This window comes from Trichechus manatus, unplaced genomic scaffold, assembly GCF_000243295.1.
Source record: "Trichechus manatus latirostris isolate Lorelei unplaced genomic scaffold, TriManLat1.0 scaffold00029, whole genome shotgun sequence".
Classification (NCBI taxonomy): domain Eukaryota; kingdom Metazoa; phylum Chordata; class Mammalia; order Sirenia; family Trichechidae; genus Trichechus; species Trichechus manatus.
The window spans coordinates 1,962,650-1,989,098 of NW_004443965.1; the positions used below are offsets into that span (position 1 = coordinate 1,962,650).

The 26,449-nt window shown below is 38.1% G+C and overlaps 1 protein-coding gene across 4 annotated transcripts in view; it reads right to left on the minus strand.

Annotated features, from left to right (window-relative positions):
• Window positions 1-1,292: 1,292 nt before the first annotated feature.
• Window positions 1,293-26,449, minus strand: part of MSH3 (mutS homolog 3) — a 202,069-nt gene continuing 176,912 nt past the window's right edge. For 3 of the 4 annotated variants that reach the window (XM_023729462.1, XM_023729461.1, XM_023729463.1), the window contains exons 21-24: window positions 16,048-16,234; window positions 11,023-11,152; window positions 4,621-4,795; window positions 1,293-1,951 (exon numbers count right to left, since the gene is read on the minus strand). In XM_023729462.1, the coding sequence (XP_023585230.1) occupies window positions 1,843-1,951; window positions 4,621-4,795; window positions 11,023-11,152; window positions 16,048-16,234 (601 nt within the window). In that variant the 3' untranslated portion in view covers window positions 1,293-1,842. Of the gene's footprint in view, window positions 1,952-4,620; window positions 4,796-11,021; window positions 11,153-16,047; window positions 16,235-26,449 lie in introns of those variants that run through there. The other variant, XM_023729464.1, reaches the window with a different exon arrangement.

The window sequence follows — 26,449 nt, forward strand, 5'->3', positions numbered from 1 at the left end:
GCATACATACGTACCCATATATTCATACCCATACACATATATGCCTATATACATACTTGTGTAACCACAGACATATTTTTTGGTGGTTGTTGTTGCAAAATTGTATTTGTCATATCCTTTACCAAAAAATTCCTTTTCTCTTGTGTCGCTTCTCAGTGACATCATTTACCATGGTCAAGCTGTGTGCACTTCACTCACATTTGATGCTACTTTTTCTATCACCAAAAATAACAAGTGTCTACTATCTCAAGTGTGAGCATTGGTTTCTGTATAAAAGTGCGATCACATAATATCTGTCCTTTTGTGACCGACTTATTTCACTCAGCATATTGTCCTCCAGATTCACTGACGTTATGTTTTGAGGGCTCATCATTATTCATTATGGCTGCGCAGCATTCCATTATACATATGTACCACATTTTGTTTATCCACTCATCCACTGACGGGCCTTTAGGTTGTTTCCATCTTTTTTTGCTATTGTGAATAACGCTGCAATGAATATAGGTGTGCACATGTCTGTCTGTGTCTCTTTTATTAGATCTCTAGGCTATATACCGAGGAGTGGGATTACCTTTGAAATTTTGTTAGAAAGAACATAAAACACAATCATACCATTTTATTTTTCTTTTAAAATTTAAAGAGTATATTCCAACTAAGTCTATTTTGAGAAATTTTTGAGAATTTCACCATACCTTAATATTTCTGGAACAGTGGTGAAATCAATCAAAGTACATCATACCTTAACTCCAAAAATGGTGGGAATCAGAGGACTAAAGTGAGTGACTCAAAAGTGTAGTAACCAACCACTCATCACCAACTAGTGAGACTGTACTGACTCTGGTGGCACAGTGGTTAAGTGTTCAGCTGCTAACCAAAAGATTGGCAGTTTGGAATTCACCAGCTGCTCCTTGGAAACCCTATGGGGCAGTTCTACTCTGTCCTATAGGGTCACTAGAGTCGGAATCAACTTGGCGGCAATGGGTTTTGGTTTGGTGGTACAAAGGGTTAAATGCTCAGCTGCTAAATGAAAGATTGGACTTTTGAACCCACACAGTGGCTTCGTGGGAGAGAGATCTGGCAGGTGATCTGCTTTAGTAAATATTTTAGCCTAAAATACCCTACGGGGTAGTTCTACTCTGTCACATGGGGTCGCTATGAGTCAGAATTGACTTGACAGAACCCAACAACAACAACATTAACTGTTTATTAACTGAATGAATGACAAATAATTTCATCCAACAATTTTAAACTGCTTAAAACTGTGACAATATTTAGCTTTCAAATTTCATATGGCCTTATTCCTTCTGTGCTCTAGTTTCTAAAAGCTTGATAATTCTATTTCTTATCCAAAATTCTTATGTTCATGGTGAATAAACTGGTGGTTTTATACAATTATTTTAGTTAAAATGAAAGGGTAGTTTCTTGCCAAACATATCACCCAGTTGCAAATTATCTGAACTGAAACAAATAATACAAATTAAATATTTTATATCACTCTCTAAAAGTTCATGAATTGTATTATGTCACTTTGGGCTTTACTTAGGGGTTTTGATTTTATATGAACTTTTCTGTCCATTCAATTTTCTAATTACACAGCAGATGTCTTAACATTCTAAAGAGTTTATGCCTTTAAAAGTCAGAAGACAGGAACCTGAAAAAGGCTTTCTACATAAAAGGCCTCCCAGTTTCCAATGGCAATATTCCGACAGGGATATCCCAATGGTCATAATTTTGTGGTGCTCACATGTTACACGAAGATGGGTTGTTCCTGGAGAGTTGTTTTGTGCAGGTGGTGTTTTTAATTTTCCATCTTTTTGTTCAAACACGTAGTCTTCATTTTAATCAGGAAGAGAAGTCTGTAATTTCTTCTACCGCAAACTCGTCTGTCCACTTTTGGAGGTCTTTGGGATCATTTATTGTCCATAACTTTGCAAAATGTTTTAGCCTTTTCCTGGAGAGACAATAAAATACTACTTACTTTATAAATGAAATTGCTGGGTGACAATACATCTCACTGAAAGCTATGAAAATGCTTATGACATTAGAATATCAGAGAGGACACTGTTGTCAGGACGCTCCATCAGCGTCACCCTTCTAGTGAATGGAGTTTGCAGTACCTGCTGCTAGATGCAACGGGCCAAAGTTGCTGGCCACCACGACTGCTGTCTCCAGCAGGGAGAACACTGGTTCTTCCCCCTCTAACTCATACAGAGGCTGTCTGTGCATGCGAAGACAAAAGCTCCTGCTGAGTGCTGGCAGGATGGAAAAAAAACTGATATAATCGAAAAAGCCAGTTAGTGAAAGAGTAAAATACCAGTATAACACAAACCTTCTTTTTTCTTCAGAGGAGCAATCCCGTTAAGTATTCAGGGTCTGGAGCCCAAGTATCTCAGTTTCAATTACTGCTCTGCCAATTAACAAGCTGTGTGACCCCGGGTCAGTTTCCTACCCTTGCTTGGCCTCATGTTCTCCAACTATAACATGGAATTAATAATAGTCCCAACTTTACAAGACTGTCCTAAGGATCAAGTGAGTTAGCGTTTGGAAAGCAATTATAACAGTAATAGGCACATTGTCTGGGCTGCTGCAAATGGTTGCTTAGGTCTGTTAAGGCACAGAGTAAGCATTCAATAAATGTTGGCTATTAGAACAGAAGGCACAAGATCTGATTTGGTTTCTTTGATCTGGTCAACGGAACTGATGGGAGTCGCACTTTTAGTGAAAGGTTAAAACAACAGTGTTGTGGTAAATTATCATATTTGATCTCAATATAACCGATTTCAACAATTCTCCTGTCTTTTAAGATAACTATAATTTCAAAATGTCAATAGTAATTGGAGGAGTTAAAATATTTATAAGTAATCTGAATATTATTGCTGTTGCTTTATAGGCTGTGTAACAGCAACAAGTATAAACTATTATATTTTATTGCCATCTTGCATATATATCCTTTGTAGTAAGGTTTTATTCTAGTTTCTTCAGGGAAAAAAGAGAAAATAATAATAAGACAACAACAAAAGTGGATTAAAATCTGTCTTTGGACTTTGCAGAGGAGTAAGTTTGTTTGTTTCGAGCCACGTTGGCACAACAGCTAAGCACTCAGCTGCTAACCCAAAGGTCAGTGGTTCAAATTCACCAGTCGCTCCAAATCCACCAGTCGCTCTGTAGGAGACTAGGCCTGGCGATCTGCTTCCATAAAGATTACAGCCTAGGAAACCCTACGGGGCAGTTCTACTCTGTCCTACAGGGTCGCTATGAGTCAGAATTGACTCAGCAGCAACAGGTTTTCGGTCATAATTTCTAGAACTAAATAAAATTGTTAGTATAAGCCAGGGACCACTGGTGTCAAGATTTTCCATCTGATCAACAATCTGTTCACTCATTATTACATGGTTATAACCAGGGCAGTAACGTCCTGCCCCAGGCAGGTCAGATTCTCCAGATCATGAAGGACTGTGCAGAGGTAAGATATAGTTTGTAATATAATTTTACATTTGGGAAACAAAAGGCTGTAATTTATTATTAACATGTTATTTTCCTAGGAATATCATTCTTCTGAAGTATATCTCAGGTGTATATTAGAATTAGCTTATATACCAACTACATACTGACTGGATGTCAAGAGTTAAAGGTGGAAAGCATTCACATAAACATTCCAGGTGACAAAGAGAATCCAGTTTAGAATGAAAAATTGTCCCAATCAACAAAATAAGTGACATATAGATACTATGATTACAAGGTATGTAATATTATTATTTTCATTCATGTCCTGACAGAATTCTTCATTTCTGAATGCAGTCATTGCATATCTGGATGTAATATATGACTAAAAGTACTGTTGCTGTTGTTAGGTGCCGTTGAGTCGGTTCCGACTCATAGTGACCCTATGTACAACAGAACAAAACACTGCCCGGTCCTGTGCCATCTTCACAATCGTTGTTATTTGAGCCCACTGTTGCAGCCACTGCGTCAGTCCATCTTGTTGAGAGTCATCCTCTATTTCACTGGCCCTCTACTTTACCATGCATGATATCCTTCTCCAGGGACTGATCCCTCCCGATAACATGTCCAAAGTATGTGAGACATAGTCTCACCATCCTTGCCTCTAAGGAGCATTCTGGTTGTACTTCGTCCAAGACAGATCTGTTCATTCTTTTAGCAGTCCATGGTATATTCAATATTCTTCGCCAATATCACAATTAAAAGGCATCAATTCTTCTTCAGTCTTCCTTATTCATTGTCCAGCTTTCGCACACATATGAGTACTCTGTAGGTTCTAAATACTGAGGTTTCTTTCAACAACTTTTTGTATAATTTAATGTTCAAAGCAACTATGTGTTGGCACACATTAAGAAACTAACTTATTAATTCTTTAGAGTATAAAACCAATTTAGCAATTTATCAGATAAAGATCTGAATAGGGAAGATGGATTGAATTCACATGAGCTTTACCAAGAACTGTTTTCATTTTATCACAATTAGATGTTTCAGAACATTTGCTGAGATATATCTGACATTCATTTACAGGTATATCTGATGTTCATTTACAAGACAACCCGCTTTCTGGGACCACTGGAAGATTTCATTATAAACCAAACAACAAAGCACAATCATTCTGACCTTTTCATATTTACTAATCCTTCAAGATCTTTTGATTTGTGAGCTGCTGTCTTTAAAATTTCTCCAGGAACATCTGCTAGTTTAGCCACATTGAGTCCATAACTCCTTGCTGCAATTCCTCTGGTTATTTGATAAAGAAAAGTGACAAAGGAGGGGACTTGTTCTTCTTCTTCGCCTACAAAAAAAAAAAAAAAAATCATTTAAAGTGTTCATTAACAAGAAGCTGAAAAAGTATTTTGTCTTATGGAGCTTGCTGAAAAATCTGAACTAAACTTCTATATCAAAAAGAGAAAGATTCTGATACATGGTACAATATAAAGCCTCCTTTAGAAACAGATAAGGAAATATTATATAATGCCCATTTTAGATAATAAGATTAGGAAATTCTGGTTTATTAAATATTCTGGTTAACTAAGAGTTACACATATTGAAGTAGATGCTGTTCAACACCACCCAGATCCCCCTTCAGGACTGAAGGGTTTATGCCTACAGCTGAGGACTGTGGGCTATCATTGCTGGAATGGTGAGAGCCCACAGTCCTCAGCTGTATGCCCTCTTTGGGAATTGTCTCAGCTGAAGAGAGCTGCTTCATCCAAGGTCATGTCCCCTTCTTGGGGCAGACTGCATCCAGTGACTGGTTACTATGGGGTTGGCAGGCAGCCTCTAAGATGGCCGCCAAAGACCCCACCTCCGGTATTCATTCTTTTGTGTAATCTCCTCCCCTTGAGTACAGGCTGGGCACTTGCTTCTGACAAACAGAATGAAAGTGATGGGATGTCCCCTCTAAGATTAGGTTACAAAAGACTGTGGTCTCTGTCTTGAGCACTCTCATTTCTTTGCTTGCTTGCTCTGAGGGAAGCCAACTGCCGTGTTCTGTAGACTCATCTGGAGACATTCATGTGGAAAGAAACTGGTATCTCCGGCTAACAGTCAGCAGGGCCTGAGGCAGGCTAACAGCCACATGAGTGAGCCTGGAAGAGGATATTCTGAAGCTTGGCAACAACCACGTGAATGGGTTTGGAAGTGGATCGTCCCAGTTGAGCCTGAAGTGACTGCTGCCCTGACCAGCACCTTGATTGCAGCCTGTGAGAGATCCTGAGCTAGAGGTGTCCAGCTAAGCTGCCCTGTATTCCTAACCCACAGGAACTATGAGATAATAAATGTTGTTTTAAACTGCTAGGTTTTACAGTGATTTGTTATGCAGCAATAGATAACTAGGCCCTCTCACCCCAAGTTGAAGCAACTCTAAATCCCATCCTCAGAGCTCTATGTAGGGTTGGTTGAAGCCTTGTAATGACTGCAACACAGTAGTCCAACTTCTTCCTCTGCCCAGTCCTGCCCTCAGGTGTTGACCCCGAGAGCAGTCTCTAATAAACCTCTTAAACCCTGAGAGTCTACTTCCTGAGGAACTCAGCCTGTGACACATATACAAGCATATGAATTAAGACCTTGTAAAGAATTAGAAAGGATCCCCAGTGTTGCAATGGTTAAGTGCTCAGCTACTAACTGAAAGGTCAGCAGTTAGAAACTACCAGCTGCTCCAAAGGAGAAAGACCTGGTGATCTGCTCTGGTAAAATTAAAAAAAAAAAAAAAAAACAAATCCCAAACACGTTGCCATCAAGTTGATTCTGAGTCACAGTGAAACTACAGGACAGAGTAGAACTACCCCATAGGGTTTCCAAGACTGTAATCTTTACAGAAGCAGACTGACACCTCTTTCTCCTACGGACTGGCTGGTGGGGTCAAACTGCCAACCTCTTGGTTAGCAGCTGAGCGCTTAACCACTGTGCAACCAGGGTTCCTCATCAGTAAAGATTACAGTCTAGGAAACCCTATGTAGCAGTTCTACTCTGTCCTATAGGGTCACTATGAGTTGGAATCTACTCGAGGGCACACAACAACAAAGAATTAGAATATAATGAAGTGTGATAATACTATGAAAATGCTGTATATAGTTTAATCTTTGATAAATCTAAAGCACCTCAGGCTCTTGTAGCTTTTATGTAGCTTATTATGAAATTCAATATAATTGCACTTTGTTGCAAAAATATCCAAGACGAACCAGATTTACAATGATTTCTGAGATTCTAGTAAATTTATCAAGAGTTTTTTCTTATACATTATTTCACTTGATAAATATGTGTGCTTCTGTTCTTTTATCAGCTAACAGCTAAAAAGCCAAAAGACAGAATACAACAGAGTACAAAGATAATGGAATTTTCCTTAACCTCCTTCTCTAAGAATTTAGCAACATGTAAATAATACCCTTCTAAGGTGCCAGAAGTAGGAGTTGAAGAGAATGCTGACACTCTCAGGAATACACAGAGTAAAACACTCCATTACGAAGCACTAAGAATATCTTTTGTCTTCAAATAAAACCTAAGGAACACAAAGAGCAGGTGAGGAAGTGGGTGGGAACAGAGTAGGGAAGAGGAATATAGACACCAGTGCCTGCTAACTGGATAATTTTTTGTTACTCTTTGATGCTCACAAGACCAAGAGTGAAGTAAGCAGCAGAAGGCAATCAAAAAAAGCAAACTCTTTTAATTGTTAAGACAGAAAAATGGACTTTACCACTTCAATAAGTTTTAGTCCTAGCTCATCTCCCTGCCTCTAGCCTCTCCACTATAATCTATCCACTTTGCTGGTCTCTCTAAAAAACCATCCATCCATCCATCCATCCATCCATCTACCCACCCATCCATCCATCCACCCACCCACCCATCCATCCATCCACCCACCCATCCATACAGCATTTTCTGAGAGCCTGCTAAATGCTACAAAAAATGTAACTCTTGCTTAAAAACAGGTTTATTGATAGCTTTTTCTCTTTTGAAAATATATATATGCTATTACTAAATTATATAAAATATTATATTGCCCTGAACAAGTTGTTAACATACCTCGGTACAAATTGGTGCTGAATTTGTCATCATAAGCTGGTATCCACACTAGTACTAATTCTGGTAGTTCTCACACCATCAAGGTAATGAATGTGACTGCTTTTCCACAATCACCTGTGGAAGCTCTTTTGTGGTTATTTTTTGCCTCAAGTTTGTCTTTTATCCCTCTTTGTAGTGCACACCTGAGTGAGTGAGTGAGTGAATGGGTGGGAGTAAGTGGTGTGTGTGTTAAGAGATGGAAATGTGCAATCAGAGAGGGCCAGAGAAAAATGAATAAAAACAACTTGTTTCTCTATAGCCTCACAACAAAAGTTCTTAGAACTTAACTACTTATAAGCTATGACTATTTCTTAAATGGATATTACTGAAAAGTTTATCTGGCACTACTTAAAGTCAGTGAAAGTAATAATTCATGTTTCTGCTTATTACAGGAAAACTAAGAAAATTCTATTTTAAAGCCTAACTTCACTAGCAGTTGTTATGAAGGGAAGGAGGAGGTTAGAGGTAATGAGTGGAACCTAAATATCTAAATACAGCCAGGAATGATACTGGAAGTGAACAGGCAATGAGCCATCCTTGAAAATTCTGAGTGAAAATGATTTTAACCTAAAATTCTAGCCCTAACTGAACTGTCAATCAAGTATGAAGGCATAATAAAGACGTTTTTATTCATGCAAAGTCTCAAAGAATTTACCTCCTTTAGTGGAAACCCTGGTGGTGTAGTGGTTAAGTGCTACGGCTGCTAACTAAAAGGTCGGCAGTTCAAATCCACAAGACGCTCCTTGGAAACTTTATGGGACAGTTCTACTCTGTCCTATAGGGTCACTACGAGTTGGAATTGACTTGATGGCCATGGGTTTGGGTTTTTTTTTTTTTAGTTGACATTATTAGTAGCTTATCCAAAACCTATTCTGCCCCTAAGGAAACCCTGATTTTGTAAGGAATCCATTCCCTCACCATTTAACTCAGGGAATAGTGTCCTCAGATGCAACTACAAAAGTAGATCATGGTAAACTCAAGTCAATCAAGGTCATTCCTGCCATCCTTGCATCCAGGGATTGGTTTAAGAATAAGCATGTGATTTAATTCTGACAATGAGATGGAACAATAAGATGCTAAAGGGCATCTGAGAAAGGTTTCCTTGCTCCTCTAAGTTAGAGTCACAGGAAATCCTGGTCCTTTTCCTCCTTTGGACATTGTCATTTCTGGATATGATGCTTGAAAGAGCTATCTTGCCACTATTCTGATGATGAAGCCAGCAGGGCAGGAGGGCAGAGCCTGGACAACTGCAAAGAAGAGGAGCTGTAGCCCACTGTTCCTCTAAGGGTTTTGTAAGGAGATTTTATATATGTATAGATATATAAATAAATACAATTATTGTTTGAGCCTGTGTGAGTCTAAGTGTTCTGTTACTTGCAATCAAATGCACAGAAAGAGGGTAAAAGCCTTCCTAAGATGATGGCAAAGCAGGTCCCAGGACAACAGCTGGGCAGCATGCCCAGAGAGCAACTGAGTTCAGAAGAGCAGAAGGATAGAGGACTCCAAGGAGGAATTATCCCAGTGGGTAAAAAAGTGGAACCACTGGTCCAACCATGTGGAAAAATGTCTAGAGAGGTATTTTACAAAGATACAGAAGGGCACAGGAGGATTCAACTCTAGACTCAAAGAAAACAAAGAAATGGAAAAAAATAGGGCAATTACTACCTTCAAGAAAATAGAAAAAGTTGTAAAAGAAAGAAAATGCACTGTCTTAATACTTGGCTCTTCAGTAAGCAATCCTTAACAAGGCAGTAATAGTGAAAACAATAAATACAAATAAAACAGAAAAAATGTGAAACAACTATATTGCAAAGATACAGGGAGGAAAGGGGCATATGAGAGGCTGAAGACTCCTATCTAACATAATGAGAAGTTAACCAATAATGTCTCAAGTTGATGGATCAAGAGACAGGAGAATAGGCATATTATTTAGAAATACGGAAGAAACAGATGAAAGAGTTAAAGTAGTTGCCTTGGGATCGGGATGGGGAGGGGCGTGGAGTGGAGGAAAGGAAGCAGAGGGCCACTGCTTGTTAGCACAAGTCTCTAAGCATCATTTTGTCTTTAAAATTAGGTTCGTGGATAAAAAATTTAAATCAATAAAATAAAATGCCGGAAAACTTAAGGGAAAGATATAATGCTCTCGGTTAGTACTCAGCTCACATGAAACGCCTAGTAGCACTGAGGCCTCCCGTTCCCTCTTGGTGGACTCTGTTCTGTCTATCCCACTGGGTTTTGGTTTCTAAGACTTCTCCTGCCACTTTGGAGACAGATTTGTAGATACCGAACTGCTCCTATGAGAGGACTTTCGATGTGTTTTTTGAGACCACATGGTGGTGAAAGGCAGGAATTGCCTAACATTAAATTTATCTGAGGTCCAGCGCTTTATTTGGGCCACTTGCGTGATTTCTTTTTCATGTCCATCCTTATTACTTTTCCAAAATAAAAGGTGGACTCTGGAGTGTATTGGATAATGGATTTTCCATGGTAGCTCATCAGTTGTGCAAATTGTCACTGGCCTGTGACTGGTAGCTTAAAAAAAACTACTACTGAATAAGGAAAAAATTATGCTAAAGCCTACTATGTTGTTGCAGCACTTGAACTTACTTCTAATGGCTGATGGTGTTCTTTTTCATGAAGTGTTTCATTTCTGTGAGACTAGTAATAACTGGAAAGGCCAGGAAAAATATCATTGATCCCACATACCACTTTACCTCTCTGAGACTGTGAAATTAAGATAAAACACACAAAGTGTCCAATAGAGTATATGGCCTTTGTTGTTGTACGCCGTGGAGTCGATATATGAATATTACATATAGCTACCCCATATAACAGAGTAGGACTGCCCAATAGGGTTTCCTAGGTTATAATCTTTATGGGAGCAGATTGCCAGGTTTTTTCTCCCAAGGAGTGGCTGGTGGGTTCAAACCATCAACCTTTTGGTTAATAGCTGAGTGCTTAACCATAGCACCACCAGGGCTAGTATATGGTCCTTGTCATTGTTGCTGTGTGCTGTCGAGTTGATTCCAACTCACAGCGACCCTATATGGCCCTTAATAGTAAGTAATAAATGTTTAATGATATTTTGGGAAATATATTGGGCATTTACAAAGATGACTAATAACACTTTGCACTCGACAGTCAGGGCATCTTTGCTGAGATGTATCATGCAAGAATGTTAGGCACTAGAGAAAAACCTAAGTGCCCTTCCACTCTCCTCTGTAGAAAAAGGGTTGCCATTCCAAACGGATAAGGAAGACTACAGAAGGACTCAGCGTGGCAAGGATGAACGCAAATTCCTAAGCTTAGAGAAAATGGATTTAGACAAACATTATTTATAACTGACATTCACAGCTTGTATTATTAATAAGTAGTAAGTTCATGTACCTATAAAAGTTAAATTACCAAACATGAAAACCAGCAGCATTCTAACTGTATTACTGCAGGAATATTTCATACCTGGATCCTGTTTGCTTTCCTCTTCATTGACCAAGAATCCCATGTGATAATTCCCCACCTGTTGTGAGTAACTTTTTTCTAGTTCACAAACTGGTGGATAATGGGTGACAAACAGGGTTAAGGATTTCACCTAAAGCAATAAAACATACAGTAAACATGAATTTATTTTTAAATTTTATTTTAATTGAAACTTTTCCCAACTTTCTATTTTGAAAGAATTCAAAAATTCATAAAAGTTGCAAGACTAGTACAATGAACATCCATACACTCTTTATTTAGAAAACCCATTAATATTTTGCATCTTTCCCCTTCCTCCCTCCCTCCCATCTCTACACACACACACACACACACCACACACACACACACATTCTTTCTGACCCATTTGAAAATTAGTTGCAGACATCATGACACGACACCCCTAGATACTTAAGCTTCAATCTTCTAAGAACAAAAGCATTCTCCTACCTAACCAGAATAAAATTATTACTCAAGAAAATTAACAGATATCATTACTACTATTATCTAATATGCAGTCCATATTTAAATTTCCTCAACTATTTCAATAATGTTCTTTATAGCATTTTTCAAAAATCAAGGATCATGCATTACTCTTAGTCCCTTAATCTAGAAGAGTTCCCAAAGCCTCTGCTTGTCTTTTCATGACGTTAATATTGTTGCAGTATCCAGGACAGTTGCTTTGTATAAAATCCCTCAATTTGGATTTGTCTGATTATTTCTTCATGATTAGATTCAGGCTAAACATTTTTTCTAGGAATATTATATACATATGTAGGTGATGTACCCTTTTCAGTACATTACATTAAGAGAAGCATGACGTCAATTTGACCCAGTACTGGTGATGCTTAGTTTAATTATTTGGCTTAAGTGTTATTGTTATTGTTGTTAGGTGTCATTGAGCTGATTCCGACTCATGGCAACCCTATGTACAGCAGAACGAAACACTGCCCGGTCCCGCACCATACTCATGATCGTTATTATGCTTGAGCCTACTGTTGCAGCCACTGTGTCAATCCATCTCGTTGAGGGTCCTCTTCTTTTTCCATGACCCTCTACTTTACCAAGCATAATGCCCTTCTCCAGGGACTGATCCCTCCTGATAACCTGTCCAAAGTATGTGAGACGAACTCTTGCCATCCTTGCTTCTAAGGAGCACTCTGGTTGTACTTCTTCCAAGGCAGATTTGTTCATTCTTCTGGCAGCCCATGGTACACTCAATATTCTTTGCCAACACCATAATTCAAAGGCATCGATTCTTCTTCAGTCTTCTGTATTCATTGACCAACTTTTGTATGCATATGAGGTGATTTAAAACACATGGCTTGCATCAGGCGCACCTTAGTCTACAAGGTGATATCTTTGCTTTTGAACACTTTAAAGAGATCTTTTGCAGCAGATTTGCGCAACGCAATGCGTCTTTTGATTTCTTAACTGCTGCTTCCATGGATGTTGATTGTGGATACAAGGAAAATGAAACCCTTGACAGCTTCAATCTTTTCTCCGTTTAGCATGGTGTTGCTTACTGGTCCAGTTGTGAGGATTTCTGTTTTCTTTATGTTGAGGTATAATCCATACTGAAGGCTGTAGTCTTTGATCTTCATAGGTAAATGCTTAAAGTCTTCTTCACTTTCAGCAAGCAAGGTTGTGTCATCTGCATAATGCAGGTTATTGATTAGTCTCCCTCAAATCCTCATGTCCCCTTCTTCATATAGTCCAGTTTTTTGGATTATTTGCTCAGCATACAGATTGAATAAGTATGGTGAAAGGATACAACTCTGAAACACATCTTTCCTGACTTTAAACCATACAGTATCCCCTTGTTCTATTCGAATGACTGCTTCTTGATCTATGTGCAGGTTCCTCATGAGCACAATTAAGTGTTCTGGAATTCCCATTCTTTGCAATGTTATTCATAATTCATTATGATCCACACAGTCAAATGCCTTTGCATTGTCAATAAAACACAGGTAAACATTTTTCTGGTATTTCCTGGTTTCAGCCAGGATCCATCTGACATCAGCAATATATCCCTTGTTCCACATCCTCTTCTGAACCCAGCTTGAATTTCTGACAGTTACCTGTCGATGTACTGCTGCAGCTGCTTTTGAATGATCGTCAGCAAAATTTTACTTGTGCATGATATTAATACACTGTTTGCTAATTTCCGCATTCTGTTGCATCTCCTTTCTTTGGAATAGGCATAAATATGGATCTCTTCAAGTTAGTTGGCCAGGTAAGCTGTCTTCCAAATTTCTAGGAATAGATGTGCACTTCCAGAGCTGCATCTGTTTGATGAAACATCTCAATTGGTATTCCATCAATTCCTGCAGCTTTTTATTTTGCCAATGCCTTCAATGCAGCTTGGACCTGTTCCTTCAGTACCATAGGTTCCTGATCATATGCTCCCTCTTGAAATGACTGAATGTCGACCAATTCTTTTTGGTATAGTGACTCTGTGTATTCCTTCCATCTTCTTTTGATACTTCCTGCGTCATTTAATATTTTCCCTGTAGAATCTTTCACTATTGCAACTCGAGGCTTGAATTTTTTCTTCAGTTCTTTCAGCTTGAGAAATGCCAAGTGTGTGCTTCCCGTCTGGTTTTCTAACTCCAGGTCTTTGCACATGTTATTAAAATACTTTACTATGTCTTCTCAAGTCACCCTTTGAAATCTTCTCCTCAGCTCTTTGACTTCATCATTTCTTCTGTTTGCTTTAGCACTTGACGTTCAAGAGCAAGTTTCAGAGTCTCTTCTGACATCCATTTTGGTCTTTTCTTTCTTTCCTGTCTTTTTAATGACCTCTTGCTTTCTTCATGAAGTCCTTGGTGTCATTCCACAACTTGGCTGGTCCTCAGTCATTAGCATTCAACGTGTCAAATCTATTCTTGAGATGGTCTCTGAATTCAGATGGGATATACTCAAGGTCGTACTCTGGCTCTTGTGGACTTGTTCTAACTTTCTTCAGCTTCAGCTTGAACTTGCATATGAGCAATTGATGGTCTGTTCTGCATTCGGCCCCTGGCCTTGTTCTGACTGATGATATTGAGCTTTTCCATTATCTCTATCGACAGATGGAGTGGATTTGATTCCTGTGTATCCCATCTGGTGAGGTCCACGTGTATAGTCGCTGTTTATGTTGTTGAAAAAAGGTATTTGCAATGAAGAAGTCGTTGGTCCTGCAAAATTCTATCATGCGATCTCCGGCATCGTTTCAATCATCGAGACCATATTTTCTAACTATTGATCCTTCTTTGTTTCCAACTTTCAAATTCGAATCACCAGCAATTATCAATGCATCTTGACTGCCTGTCTGATCAATTTCAGACTGCAGAAGTTGGTTGAAATCTTCAATTTCTTCATTCTAGCCTTAGCGGTTAGTGCATAAATTTGAATAATACTCGTATTAACTTGTTTACTTTGCAGGTGAATGGACATTATTCTATCATTGACAGTGTTGTACTTCAGGATAGATCTTGTAATGTTCTTTTTGCTGATGAATGCAACGCCATTTCTCTTCAAGTTGGCATTCTTGGCATAGTAGATCATATGACTCTCTGATTCAAAATGGCCAACACCAGTCCAATTCAGCTCACTAATGCCTAGTTTATCCATGTGTACGCATTCCATTTCATTTTTGAGAACTTCCAATTCTCCTAGATTCATATGTCATACATTCCACGTTCTGAATATTAATGGATGTTTGTAACTGTTTCTTCTCATTTTGAGTCATGTCACATCAGCAAATGAAGGTCCCGAAAGCTTGACTTCATCTATGTCATTAAAGTCGACTCTACTTTGAGGAGGCAGCTCTTCCCCAGTCATCTTTTGAGTGTCTTCCAACCTGGGGGGCTCATCTTTTGGCACTATATCAGATAATGTTCCACTGCTATTCATGAGATTTTCACTGGCCAATTTTTTCTGAAGGAGACTGCTAGGTCCTTCTTCCTAGTCTATCTCAGTCTGGAAGCTCTGCTGAAACCTTTCCACCAAGGATGACCCTGCTGGTATTTGAAATACCGGTGGCAAAGCTTCCAGTATCACAGCAACACACAAGCCATCACAGTACGACAAACTGACAGACACATAGTGATGTTACATCTTTTTGCAAATAAATAAAAATTCCTTTTTAAAGAAAAAAAAGTATACATTTTAAAGTAGGGAACATGTCATCATTAAGATACATAATTAAATAAATGCTTAGACTAAAAAAACCGAGGGCCACAAAAATTTAATGAAAAAGGAATTTTACTTTTGTGTTGTATGATTTTTGGAATGAAATAAAAGTAAAAAATATGTTTCATTAGCTATTTAAGGAAGAGATGAGACATGAAGGGGGAAGGAATGCGGAGTAAGGAAGACACAAAGAGTAACAGAATGAAAAAAAGAAAGGCCAAAGTAGAGACAAGACTTAGGGGCAGGAAAGACCAAATTGGACAGAAGGAGTAAATAAGAGGGGAGAGTTTGAAAGAAATATAGAGTTGTAACGTTTGACACAAAAATATTTCATACTGAGATGCTTAGATATGCACTCTGAAAAAAGCATAGTTACCAAATGCATACGTAACTCAAACAGATACAAAAGATGAGATCAAAGGCCTTATATTGAGATCTTTTAGGATACTGCTAAAACAGATCCCACAGGGTAAAAATGACATTATCTCCTTTTTGTTCTTTCCTCAAGGATTAGACTGTAAGTAGATTGTACCTTCTCTTGATTTAGAGCTTGCCAAGGATAATTAGATAGAGCCTTGGGTGAATATATTGCCATGGAGACCTTTCTCCTGCAGACCAGGTTTATTTTGCTTCAGCGAAGAAAGGAAAGACACATCAAAGATTTACAAACATAATTTAGGACCAATCTATCTGAGCTCAGAGTATAGGATAATAATGATCAAGTATAGGGATAGGGTCAATCATAACAATTAAAAATAATTTTGAATAATTGGATACTCAAGTCAGGAAAACTATTTGTGTAGTATGTACCAAAAGGGTATGCAGGGCACTTACATCTCTAATAAAATGCTCGAGCGTAGCGTAAGCAATGGCGATTCCATCATGGGTGCTCGTCCCTCTTCCCAATTCATCCAAGATAACCAAGGACTGTGATGTTGCTTTTCTTATTATTTCTGCTGTGTCTGTCAGTTCTTCCATAAATGTACTCTGTCCTTTATATATATTGTCTGCAGCTCCCATCCTACAAATAAGATGAAGATACTCTGATTTTTCCTCAGAACTTCCTTATTAGAAAGCCAAGCATCATTTTATGAACAATAAACATAAAAGACCTCCCCTAGGGGTCTACATATTTTGAGCCAATAACGGCTTAAATTATATTAAACAGAAGAAATACATGTTGGAAGTAATGAGTACCTAACATCAAACTGCACCTGGTAGAGAGCCTTTGGTACTGGACAGAGTTTCTGAAGAGTAGGGAAACCCTTGCCCATTGCTGTCGAGTTGATTCCAATTCATATTGACCCTACAGAACAGGGTAGAACTGCCCTATCTCAGTCATCTAGTGCTGCTATAACAGAAATACCACAAGCAGATAGCTTTAACAAAGAGAAATTTATTCTCTCACAGTCTAGTAGGCTAGAAATCCAAATTCGGGGTGTCAGCTCCAGAGGAAGGCTTTCTCTCTCAGTCAGCTCTGGAGGAAGGTCCTTCTCGTCAATCTTCCCCTGGACTAGGAGCTTCTCTGGGCAGGAACTCTGGGTCCAAAGGATGTGCTCTATTCCCGGCGCTGCTCTCTTGGTGGTATGAGGCCCCCAACTCTCTGCTTGCTTCCCTTTGTTAAGATAAAAGGTGGTGCAGGCCACATCCCAGGGAAACTCCTTTACACTGGAGCAGGAATGTGACCTTAGCAAGTGTGTTACATCTCACCCTAATCCTCTTTAACCACAGGCAGAGATTATGAATTATAACACATAGGAAAATCACAAAATGGAGGACAACCACACAATACTGGGGATCATGGTCTAACCAAGTTGACACATATTTTTGGGGACCCAATTCAATCCATGACATGCCCCATAGGGTTTCCAAGGAGCGGATGGTGGATCCGAACTGCTGACCATTTGGTTAGCAGCCAAGTTCTTAACTACTTCACCACCAGGGCTCAAGGGAAACGCTTTGTCCTGCTCTTTTCTGACAATTCCAAACCAAAGTTTTGTTATTCATTGGGCGAAACAAGTGTTGCTGTGTCTAAAAATCCATGAGCACTAGGATATTGTACAATTAAAGGTTTTCCCAGTGTTTCCTTAAGAAGATTCCACACTGACGTTGAAGTACCACATATGAAATAATTTACTTATGAGATGAAACTTTATTAGGACTAGAATTACAGATGTTTAATGCCCTCAGACAGCAGCTAATACAGATTCCCAAAGTGGACTTCATTGAACGCAAATTTCTATGGATGCCAAGAAGTACATCCAAAAGATTTTAGTGGATTTTTTACCTGTAAGTGTTCTTGTTGTTAGCTGCGGTTGAGTCGGCCCCCGACTGAAGGCAACCCCATGTGTTATAGAACAGAACTGCTCTATAGGGTTTTCTTGGCTGTAATCTTTATGGGAGCAATTTGCCAGGCCTTTTGTCCACGGAGTCACTGGGTGGGTTCGAACTGCCAACTTTTAAGTTAGCAGCCAATCACAAACTGCTTGTGCCACCAGGCCCCTTGTAAGTGTTCTTACAGGCTTTAGTATCCATCTTAGTCATCTAGTGCTGTTATAACAGAAATACCACAAGTAGATGGCTTTAACAAAGAGAAATTTATTCTCTCAAACAGTCTAGGAAGCCAGAAGTCCGAATTTAGGGTGCCAGCTCCATGGGAAGGCTTCCTCTCTCTGTCAGCTCTGGGGGAAGGTCCTTGTCATCAATCTTCCCTGGTCGACGAGCTTCTCAGCACAGAGAATCCGGGTCCAAAGGACGCACTGTTTGCCTGGCTCTTGTTTCTTGGTGGTATAAGGTCCCTCTGTCTCTCTGCTTGCTTCTCTCTTTTATATCTCAAAGGAGATTGACTTAAGACACAACCTAATCTTGTAGATTGAGTCCTGCCTCATTAACATAACTGCCTCTAATCCCACCTCATTAACATCATAGAGGTAGGATTTACAGCACATAGGAAAATCACATCAGATGACAAAACGGCGGACAATCACACAATACTGAGAATCATGGACTAGCCAAATTGACATAAATTTTGGGGGGACACAATTCAATCCATAACAATATCCTACTACACATTATGCATTTCTTAGTGGGGGATCTAGAACACAATGTTTTCCTAACTCATTTGACCATGGAGCATGACCACTTTCTCCTTGAGTACCTTGTGGCAATAATGTTCTACAGAACACATTTGGGGAAGATACCAATTTAGTACAAAAGGAAACTGAAAAAAACAAAGGGAATAACTAGGTAATACTCAAAGTCATGCTGCTAATTTAATAGCAAAATCTGGAATTCCGGTTTTCAACCCACTAGCCAGCTTTATGATTGCTAGTAACTATTTTCTCAGAAAAAATACCTTCATCAATTTAGTTTTGCTACAATAATTCACAAGTAGACCATACCCTTCACACTTGACCTACAGCAGCATAATGCACCTTTTAGTTCTGGAGAAACTCACGGTGAAATATTGAGCCTTAACCAACTCTGTGGTTGTAGCCCTCTAACAGTAACAGTAAGTCGTGTGTGATATTTTCCCCCACGGACTGGTAGAGCTTTATGAAAACTGTTCCAGTACCCAGCGGCATTTAGAAACTATAATAAATTACATCTATGGTGGGGCTAATAAGAAGGTTTTACTCAAAGCTCTGTCAATTTTATCTATTTTAAAATCAACAACTGCAAAACAATTTCTAAAATGTTGCTAACTCAGAAGCATTCTGGCTATCTTTTCAAAGTTCAAATACTATTATTTATCTCAATTTTCAAAATTTACTAGTATTTTCCCCAGTATAAAGCAAGAGGAAGATTAAACTTCTGTATTGCTAAACCACTCTTGAATTTTTTTATCATCACAATGTCTGACCCCCTTAACATTATTTGCCTTTATCCCTGGCAGGTTGTGAGCAGACATAAAGAAGAAATCTTTGGCTGATAATGAATACTCTGACAAGGCAAATATATGGGGGGAATCTTTAGTTCTCAAGAATTAAAGTAACAAGCACTGGATAAGATTTTTTTAATACAATAGTATGTTTAAATATTATACTTAAGAGCATTCTACAAACAGTTAATAGAACGTTCTTGCTGGGAATTCCAGGAATCATAGGATGCTCCTGGAGCCCTGGTGACACAGTGGTTAAAGTAATCGACTGCTAACCAAAAGGTAGGCGGTTTGAAACCACCAGCAGCTCCGTGAGAGAAAAATGTGGCAGTTTGCTTCCATAGAGATTTACAGCCTTGGAAACCCTACGGGGTCACTATGAGTAGGAATCCACTTGACGCCAGGGGGTTTGGTTTGGTTTGGTTCGGGATGCTTCTGGGGCAGATATTTTTAGGCAAATACACACATAGGAATATAGAACAATTAGCATATGACAAAAGTGACATTTCAAATCAGGAGGAAATGGGTAAATGATTAACAAAAGTTGCTAGTTAATTCATTATTTCAGAAAAAATAAAGATGTGTCCCTATTCCTGCATGGTTTAAAATCAGAAAAGGTGTGTGTCAGTGTTGTATCCTTTCACCATACTTATTCAATCTATATGCTGAGCAAATAATCTGAGAAGCTGGACTATATGAAGAAGAATGTGGCATCAGGACTAGAGGAAGACTCATTAACAACCTGTAATATGCACATAACACAACCTTGCTTGCTGAAAGTGAAGAAGACTTGAAGCACTTACTGATAAAGACCAAAGACTACAGCCTTCAGTATGGATTATACCTCAACATAAAGCAAACAAAAATCCTCACAACTGGACCAACAAGCAATATCATGGAAGTCAAGAAAATACTGAAGTTGTCAAGGATTTCATTTTACTTGGATTTACAATCAACACAGAAGCAGCAGCCAAGAAATCAAACGATGCACTGCATTGGGCAAATCTGCTGCAAAAGACCTCTTTGAAGTGTTAAAGAGCAAAGATGTCAGTTTGAGCACTGAGATGCACCTGACCCAAGCCATGGTATTTTCAATCGCCCCATATGATTGTGAAAGTTGGACAATGAATAAAGGAGATCAAAGAATTGATGCCTTTGAATTAAAGTGTTCATGAAGCATATTGAATATACCATGGACTGCCAGAAGAACAACAAACTATCCTGGAAGAAGTAAGAAGCCAGAATTCTCCTTAGAAGCGAGGATGGAGACACTTCGTCTCATGTACTTTGACATGTCATCTGGGGGACTAGTGCCTGGAGAAGGACATCATGCTTGCTAAAGAAGGTCAGCGAAAAGAGGAAAACCTCCAACGAGATGGACTGACACAGTGGCTGCAAGAATGGGCCAAACATAGCAATAATTGTGAGGATGGTGCAGGGCTAGGCAGTGTTTCGTTCTGTTGTACGTAAGGGTCACTGTGAGTCATAACTGACTTGACGGCACCTAACATATGGACTTAGAATTTAGTGTAAACGTAGAAATCATAAACACATCAGGAGGTATAGGTGAAATATAATCTGTGGGCAGTAGGTGGGTGGCTTTACATACCTGACACCAAAAACAGAAACTGGAAAGTAACAGTGTAAATGGAATTAACTACTTAAAATTCTCAACCTCTGAACAGCAAAAACATATCATGGAAAAGTTAAAAGACAGACTGTAAACTGAGAAAAATATTTCCAACACATGACAAAAGGTTAATATCCAGAAAATACAGAGTCTCAAACAGCAAAGCAAAATGGTAAATATTTCAACAGAAAGATAGGCAAAAAAGTTAAATCACAAAAGCAACAAACTCATCAAGATGTTCAACCTCATTAATATACAAACTTAAACAAGAGTGAAATGTGATTTTTCATCTGTCAATTAGCATGGATCTGTGAGCACCCTCTAAAACCTGAAAGTGGCCTCCAGCTGGCAGTCAACAAAAAGCTGAGGACCTTAGTCCTACAACTCAGGAGTTGAATTCTGCCAACAACCTGAATGAGCTTGGAAATGGGTCCATGCCCAGTTCACCTCCAGATGAGAACCTGCTCTGGCCAACGCTTTGCAGCCTTGCACAGGACCCAGCTAAGCGCTGCCTGGGCTAGAGACCCACAGAAAATTTGAAATAATAAATGTGTGTTGCCTTAAATTGCTAAGTTTTTTAGTAATTTGTTATGCAGCACAGAAAACCAACACAATTCCCTTGTTCTATAAATGATGAAAAATGAGAAATTTGGGGGTTTTGATTCTTCTTGCTCCCTTAATCTTCAATATCCAGTCACCAACACGTCCTTTCAACCCCACTGTTGCTTCGCTAGTTTAAATTCTTTCATCTGACTTATTCCCATAGCCTAACTTTTCTCTCCACTCTCACTTTGTCTAACAGCTAATCCATCTTTCAGCTTGCCAGCAGATTTATATATTAAAATCAATTGAGTCATATTGATCCCCATGCTTAAAAACTTAAAATAGTTTCTGAATGCCCAGAGAACAAAACCCACAATTCCTAGCATGGTTTTCAAGACTTGTGTGTTTTGGCCCCAAACCTCTCTCCAAACTCATCTCCTTCTGTACTGCCCCAGGGATCATATGTTTTTACCACAACAATTTATACCTGTCATCCCTGACATATACCACATACACTGTAAACAGCTTTATTGAGATATAATTCACATACCATAAAATCCATCCTTTTAAAGTGTATGTAATTCAGTGGCCTTTAGTATATTTAGTTGATGGCACACACTTATATCCCTCTGTGATTTTCCTCATTTTTCTGGAATAATCTTCATCCCTCTCTTTTCTGCTGACCAAAAGCCCTGTCTCTCTTTAAGCTATTTCTGCACAGCTGTCCCTGATCCCTCACTTAGAATTTGCCAGAAGTGATTTTTCTTTGTCTTCTTCCTAGAAGTAAATGCTGTTAGAGAGCAGGCCTGATTGATTTACCTTTGCATTACCCTCAAATGTCAAGCAGAGTGTCTTGAACATAAAATGTTCATTACAGGTTGAAATGAATTTTTTTTCCCCAGGGTTGTAATACAACTTACCCAACCCAAATCACTCAAGAGAAAACAATTTTGTGAAAGTCCTGAATTAAAACAAAATGCCAACAAAAAAAGAACAATTGACAGAAAATTTGTGGAAAAAGTTACAAGAAGCAAAAGGATATCAATTTGTTTCCTTTTGTGCTTCCATATAAATTATTCTTACACACGGTTGCTCAGTTTATTCTAAAAAACATAATTAAAAAAATATATATAATTCTAAGAAAATGGAAACAAACTTAATTTTTTAATGGGATCTCAAAATTAACTTTTAATGTTTTCATGGTGAGTTTATTATTATAACAATATGGTACCTGGTAACAAAAAAAAAAAAGAAAGAAAAGAAAATTAGGAGCCCTGGTGGTGCAGTGGTTAAGCACTCGACTGCTAGCCAAAAGGTCCTCAGTTTGAACCCACCAGCCATTCTGTGGGAGAAAGATGTGGCAGTCTACTTCCAGAAAGATTACAGCCTTGGAAATCCTATGGGGAATTCTACTCTGTATGGTTGCTATGAGTTGGAATTGACTTGATAGCAATAGGTTTGGTTCAACTAAAAATTTTGTGTACAATCTCAACAATATTCATTCGTATTTTCCACTCAGTTAAAAAAAGCTGCATTTAAAAAGTAATTCCAATTTTTATTTTTCACAACAACCTATTTAACGTAAAAATGCCTTTTGTATACTAAACTGTTAGTGGTAAAGTCAAACCTATGCTAATGAAGTATAATTTTGAAAATGCTACTGCTTTTTGAAAAAACTTTGTGTATCCAAACTGTCCTTGCTAATGTCCCCAAGGTCGTCTTCACTGAGAAGACTAACAGATTCTCCATCCTGCCCTCTTTCAGATCTTGTCACTGCTGACCACCCTGCTGTTCCTGCGCGCTTCTGATGATCTCAGCATAAACGCCCAGACAGCCCTTCAGTCAGTCACCTTGTACCAAAAAGCCTTTGCTATCAGCAAACATTTCCTACAGGACTGTTTGACCTAGATGAGCTGTTGACAGCAAAATATACTTATTCTAGACAGAAGAACAAATTACTTTTCCTCTAAAAATTTTTTCTATGCTCAAATTCTCTATAGAGAATTCTGTCCCATCTCCAACTGCTCCTTCCCCTTTGACAGAATGGAGGAGCTCGTTTGACATTGAAGAATGTCTTGGTGCTGGGAGAGGTCTTGGCAATCATATTATACTCTCATTTTACAAAAGACATACTAAATTTCAAAGGTCAAAACATTTTCCCGAGGTCACAGGGTTAATGTGTGGCAGATAAGAGACAAGTACTCAGGTCTTCTGGCTCCTGGCCTGGGATTTTTGAATCGCCCAACATGCCTCATTATATTATTGGGCTGTTGAAGGCCAGGCCAGATTTCAGGGGTATATGGGTGTATTTTTATTATGCAATGATCCTAATGCTACCATTAGGTCAGTGGTTTGCAGATATCTTTTTAGTTGTTAAATCTTTTGTTCAAATGAAATTTTACAGGGAAACTCACTGTGGAGATGAGATAAAGGAACAGTGCTCTGGTCAAGAAGCCAGCACAAACAGGCCTTTCTCCCCATCTAGAGGGGTTCTGCGGACTTAAGTGTCCTGTAGGGCACTCTGAAAGCCGCTACATTAGGAGCCAACACACTTTCTATTTTTCCATAACAAAGAATATCAATGTGCCCAGCAGACATTCATGAAATCCTGGCTCATCAACCAGTCATGAGGCTACTGGCAAAGTATGTGTTCTAACTGTGGAAACTGTTTGTTAATAAAAATTTTCTCTGTTGATTTCTCTTCAAAAATGTAGAGTCTGTTTATTTTTTCAATAAATTCCAGCAATATAATGACTTTTATATCATTTTTATGACACAGAATTTTATAAACACAATTTTGTTTTCATCTTGGCTACTAGAAAACTAAGTTGGACCTTCTAACAACAAACAGCAACCCTTACTTTCTCTTATGTTTCTGTATTTTCTCTTTGCCCCAATGTCTTTAGATAACATCTTCCTCTCTTATTATTCTGCTGCATTGTTTACTCCAGTAAACTGCCTAAAATAAAATTTTGCAGCAAGGCGGAGTATAAATAAATAAACAACAAAAATTGTTCATATATTTTTAATTAAATCAATAAGCATTTACAAGACATACTACTGGATAACGATTTTGAAATTTTCAAAATGTTGAAATGTTTTAGAGATTGAAAGAATTCTAAAACATATGTATTATTATCATTCTGTCTGCATTTATATTCAAACGTAGTGAAAAATAAAGAAAATGCATTCTTTAGATTTCATCTTAAAGTTAGTTTGCTCTGAGTAGACAGAAGGTTACAGTTATGTGAATAAAAAAAGAAAATCACTCTGATATTTTTAGGAGTGGTGGCAGACTAATCTTTCTAATCCCCCTTCTCCCTCCTTGCCTATAACCTTTATATAGGTCAACAAAGCTTAATAAAGCATTAATTGAGAAAAAAATTACTTTTTGAGCCAGTTTCTAAAGTCAGTAACACTTTCATGAAAATTTGAGCAAGAATTTGTTTTTATGGGGTCATGATATTTTGAGATAACAGTCTAGATATTTCACAATTATAGCAAATGAGGTGGACTTCTGATGTTTAAATCATAATCTCTGGGCCTTATGCAAAGAGAATGATGGATGCGGGAGAAATACTATAATTAACAGAAGAAAAAAGGATTTTTTCATATTGGATGATAAGCAGAGTATAAATATTAAAATTGTTAAACAGAGGCAATGATTATTTGTATTGCATTAGGATTCTTTCACATACTCTAAGTGCTTTTCATAGGAGGATTTTTATGTTAACTAATTTTGCTTTTTTCCTTAAGAAAAGATGATCCCATTCGCCTCACTTTGCTAGAAAGTTTGCAGAATTCTGTCCAGAATAGGTATCTAAGCATCTTATTTTTTTGGTATATTAATAAATTTTACAAAAGGAAAACACTTCCCTAAATAACAAAGTACTCTAACTCTCGAAACTGACAACATTGTTTTGATTCTCCTGGACAGATTTCTGGGTTCATGGAATTGGGGTGACCCACCCAGGCCATCCACTCTTAGGTGTCCTTTTGAACCTTGAAGGAACTGGTTTGGTTCTCTGAAGTCACTTTCAGGTCAAACAGTAGCTTAGTAAGCAGCTTAGCATAGAGCGTTTTGCTTTAGGCACTGAGTTCTCTTGGAAAATTATCTATGTGCAGCCAGCTTCGAGAAGCAGAAACTCCAGGGTCTGACTAAAGGCTGCATATTAGGTGTCCTTTGTGATTCTGACAGAATCTGAAATCCTGCCCATGCTTTGATGTTATCTGCTGATAAACTAACATAATGATGATCAATATAACCTGTTTTCACTGTCCCCTCTTCAGAGTGCCTTCCCGATATGCTCGGGTGATGCTGCCCAATTTGAATCATATATACTCTCAATAAATATATTTGGTTACACTAACTTTTGGTGTTTCTCTAAGCATTTAGGTTTTTGACAATTCAGATGAGTAAAAGGAAGAAAGAAATAAACAAAAAAGTAAAATCTAAGACAAGAAAACTTGCAAAAGAACACTAATTATTAAAAGATGTTAGAGATACTATATGGTATTTAAAAGGCATAAAAACTGTGAAGTAGTAAATCTCTGCGTTCCATTGACTTAGTATCTGAGTTCATTAAAAGTAATAATTAACTCAGAATGAAAGCATAAATGATTTACCTCTACATGTGTACATTAAAAAAAAAAGCCTGGAAGGTCATCTTCTACCTAAACAACAATCACATCCAGGTAGTAGAATTACAGGTGATTTTAAAATTTTTCTTTTATGAGATTTTCTATAGTTTTAAAATTTTGCTCAATGAACAAGCATTACTTGTATAATGAACAAAACAAACTTTTTTTAAAAACTGCAAACCATGCATTTAAGTACACTACACAATACTGTATCATTAAGACACGGCAGACTGATGGTAATTTACCAGGTTAGGTAACAAGCTTTCTTTTACCAAAGGTAGAATCAAAGCACTTCACTAGCATCAATGAAATTATTTTAATAGATAAGTAAAATGGTTCTTTCTTTAGTGTAATCCTTTCTAATAATAGCTGCATTCGTATCACACTGCAATATTTAAAGTCGATTTATAAAAGCTACTATACTGAACTGCAAAATATAATCAAACAAAAACTAGTGAAGCAATCTTCCAATTTCAATGGAAACACTGCTAAAAATTAAGACAGTGATCTAGGAAAATGCTAAACTTGTATTGGCTGACATG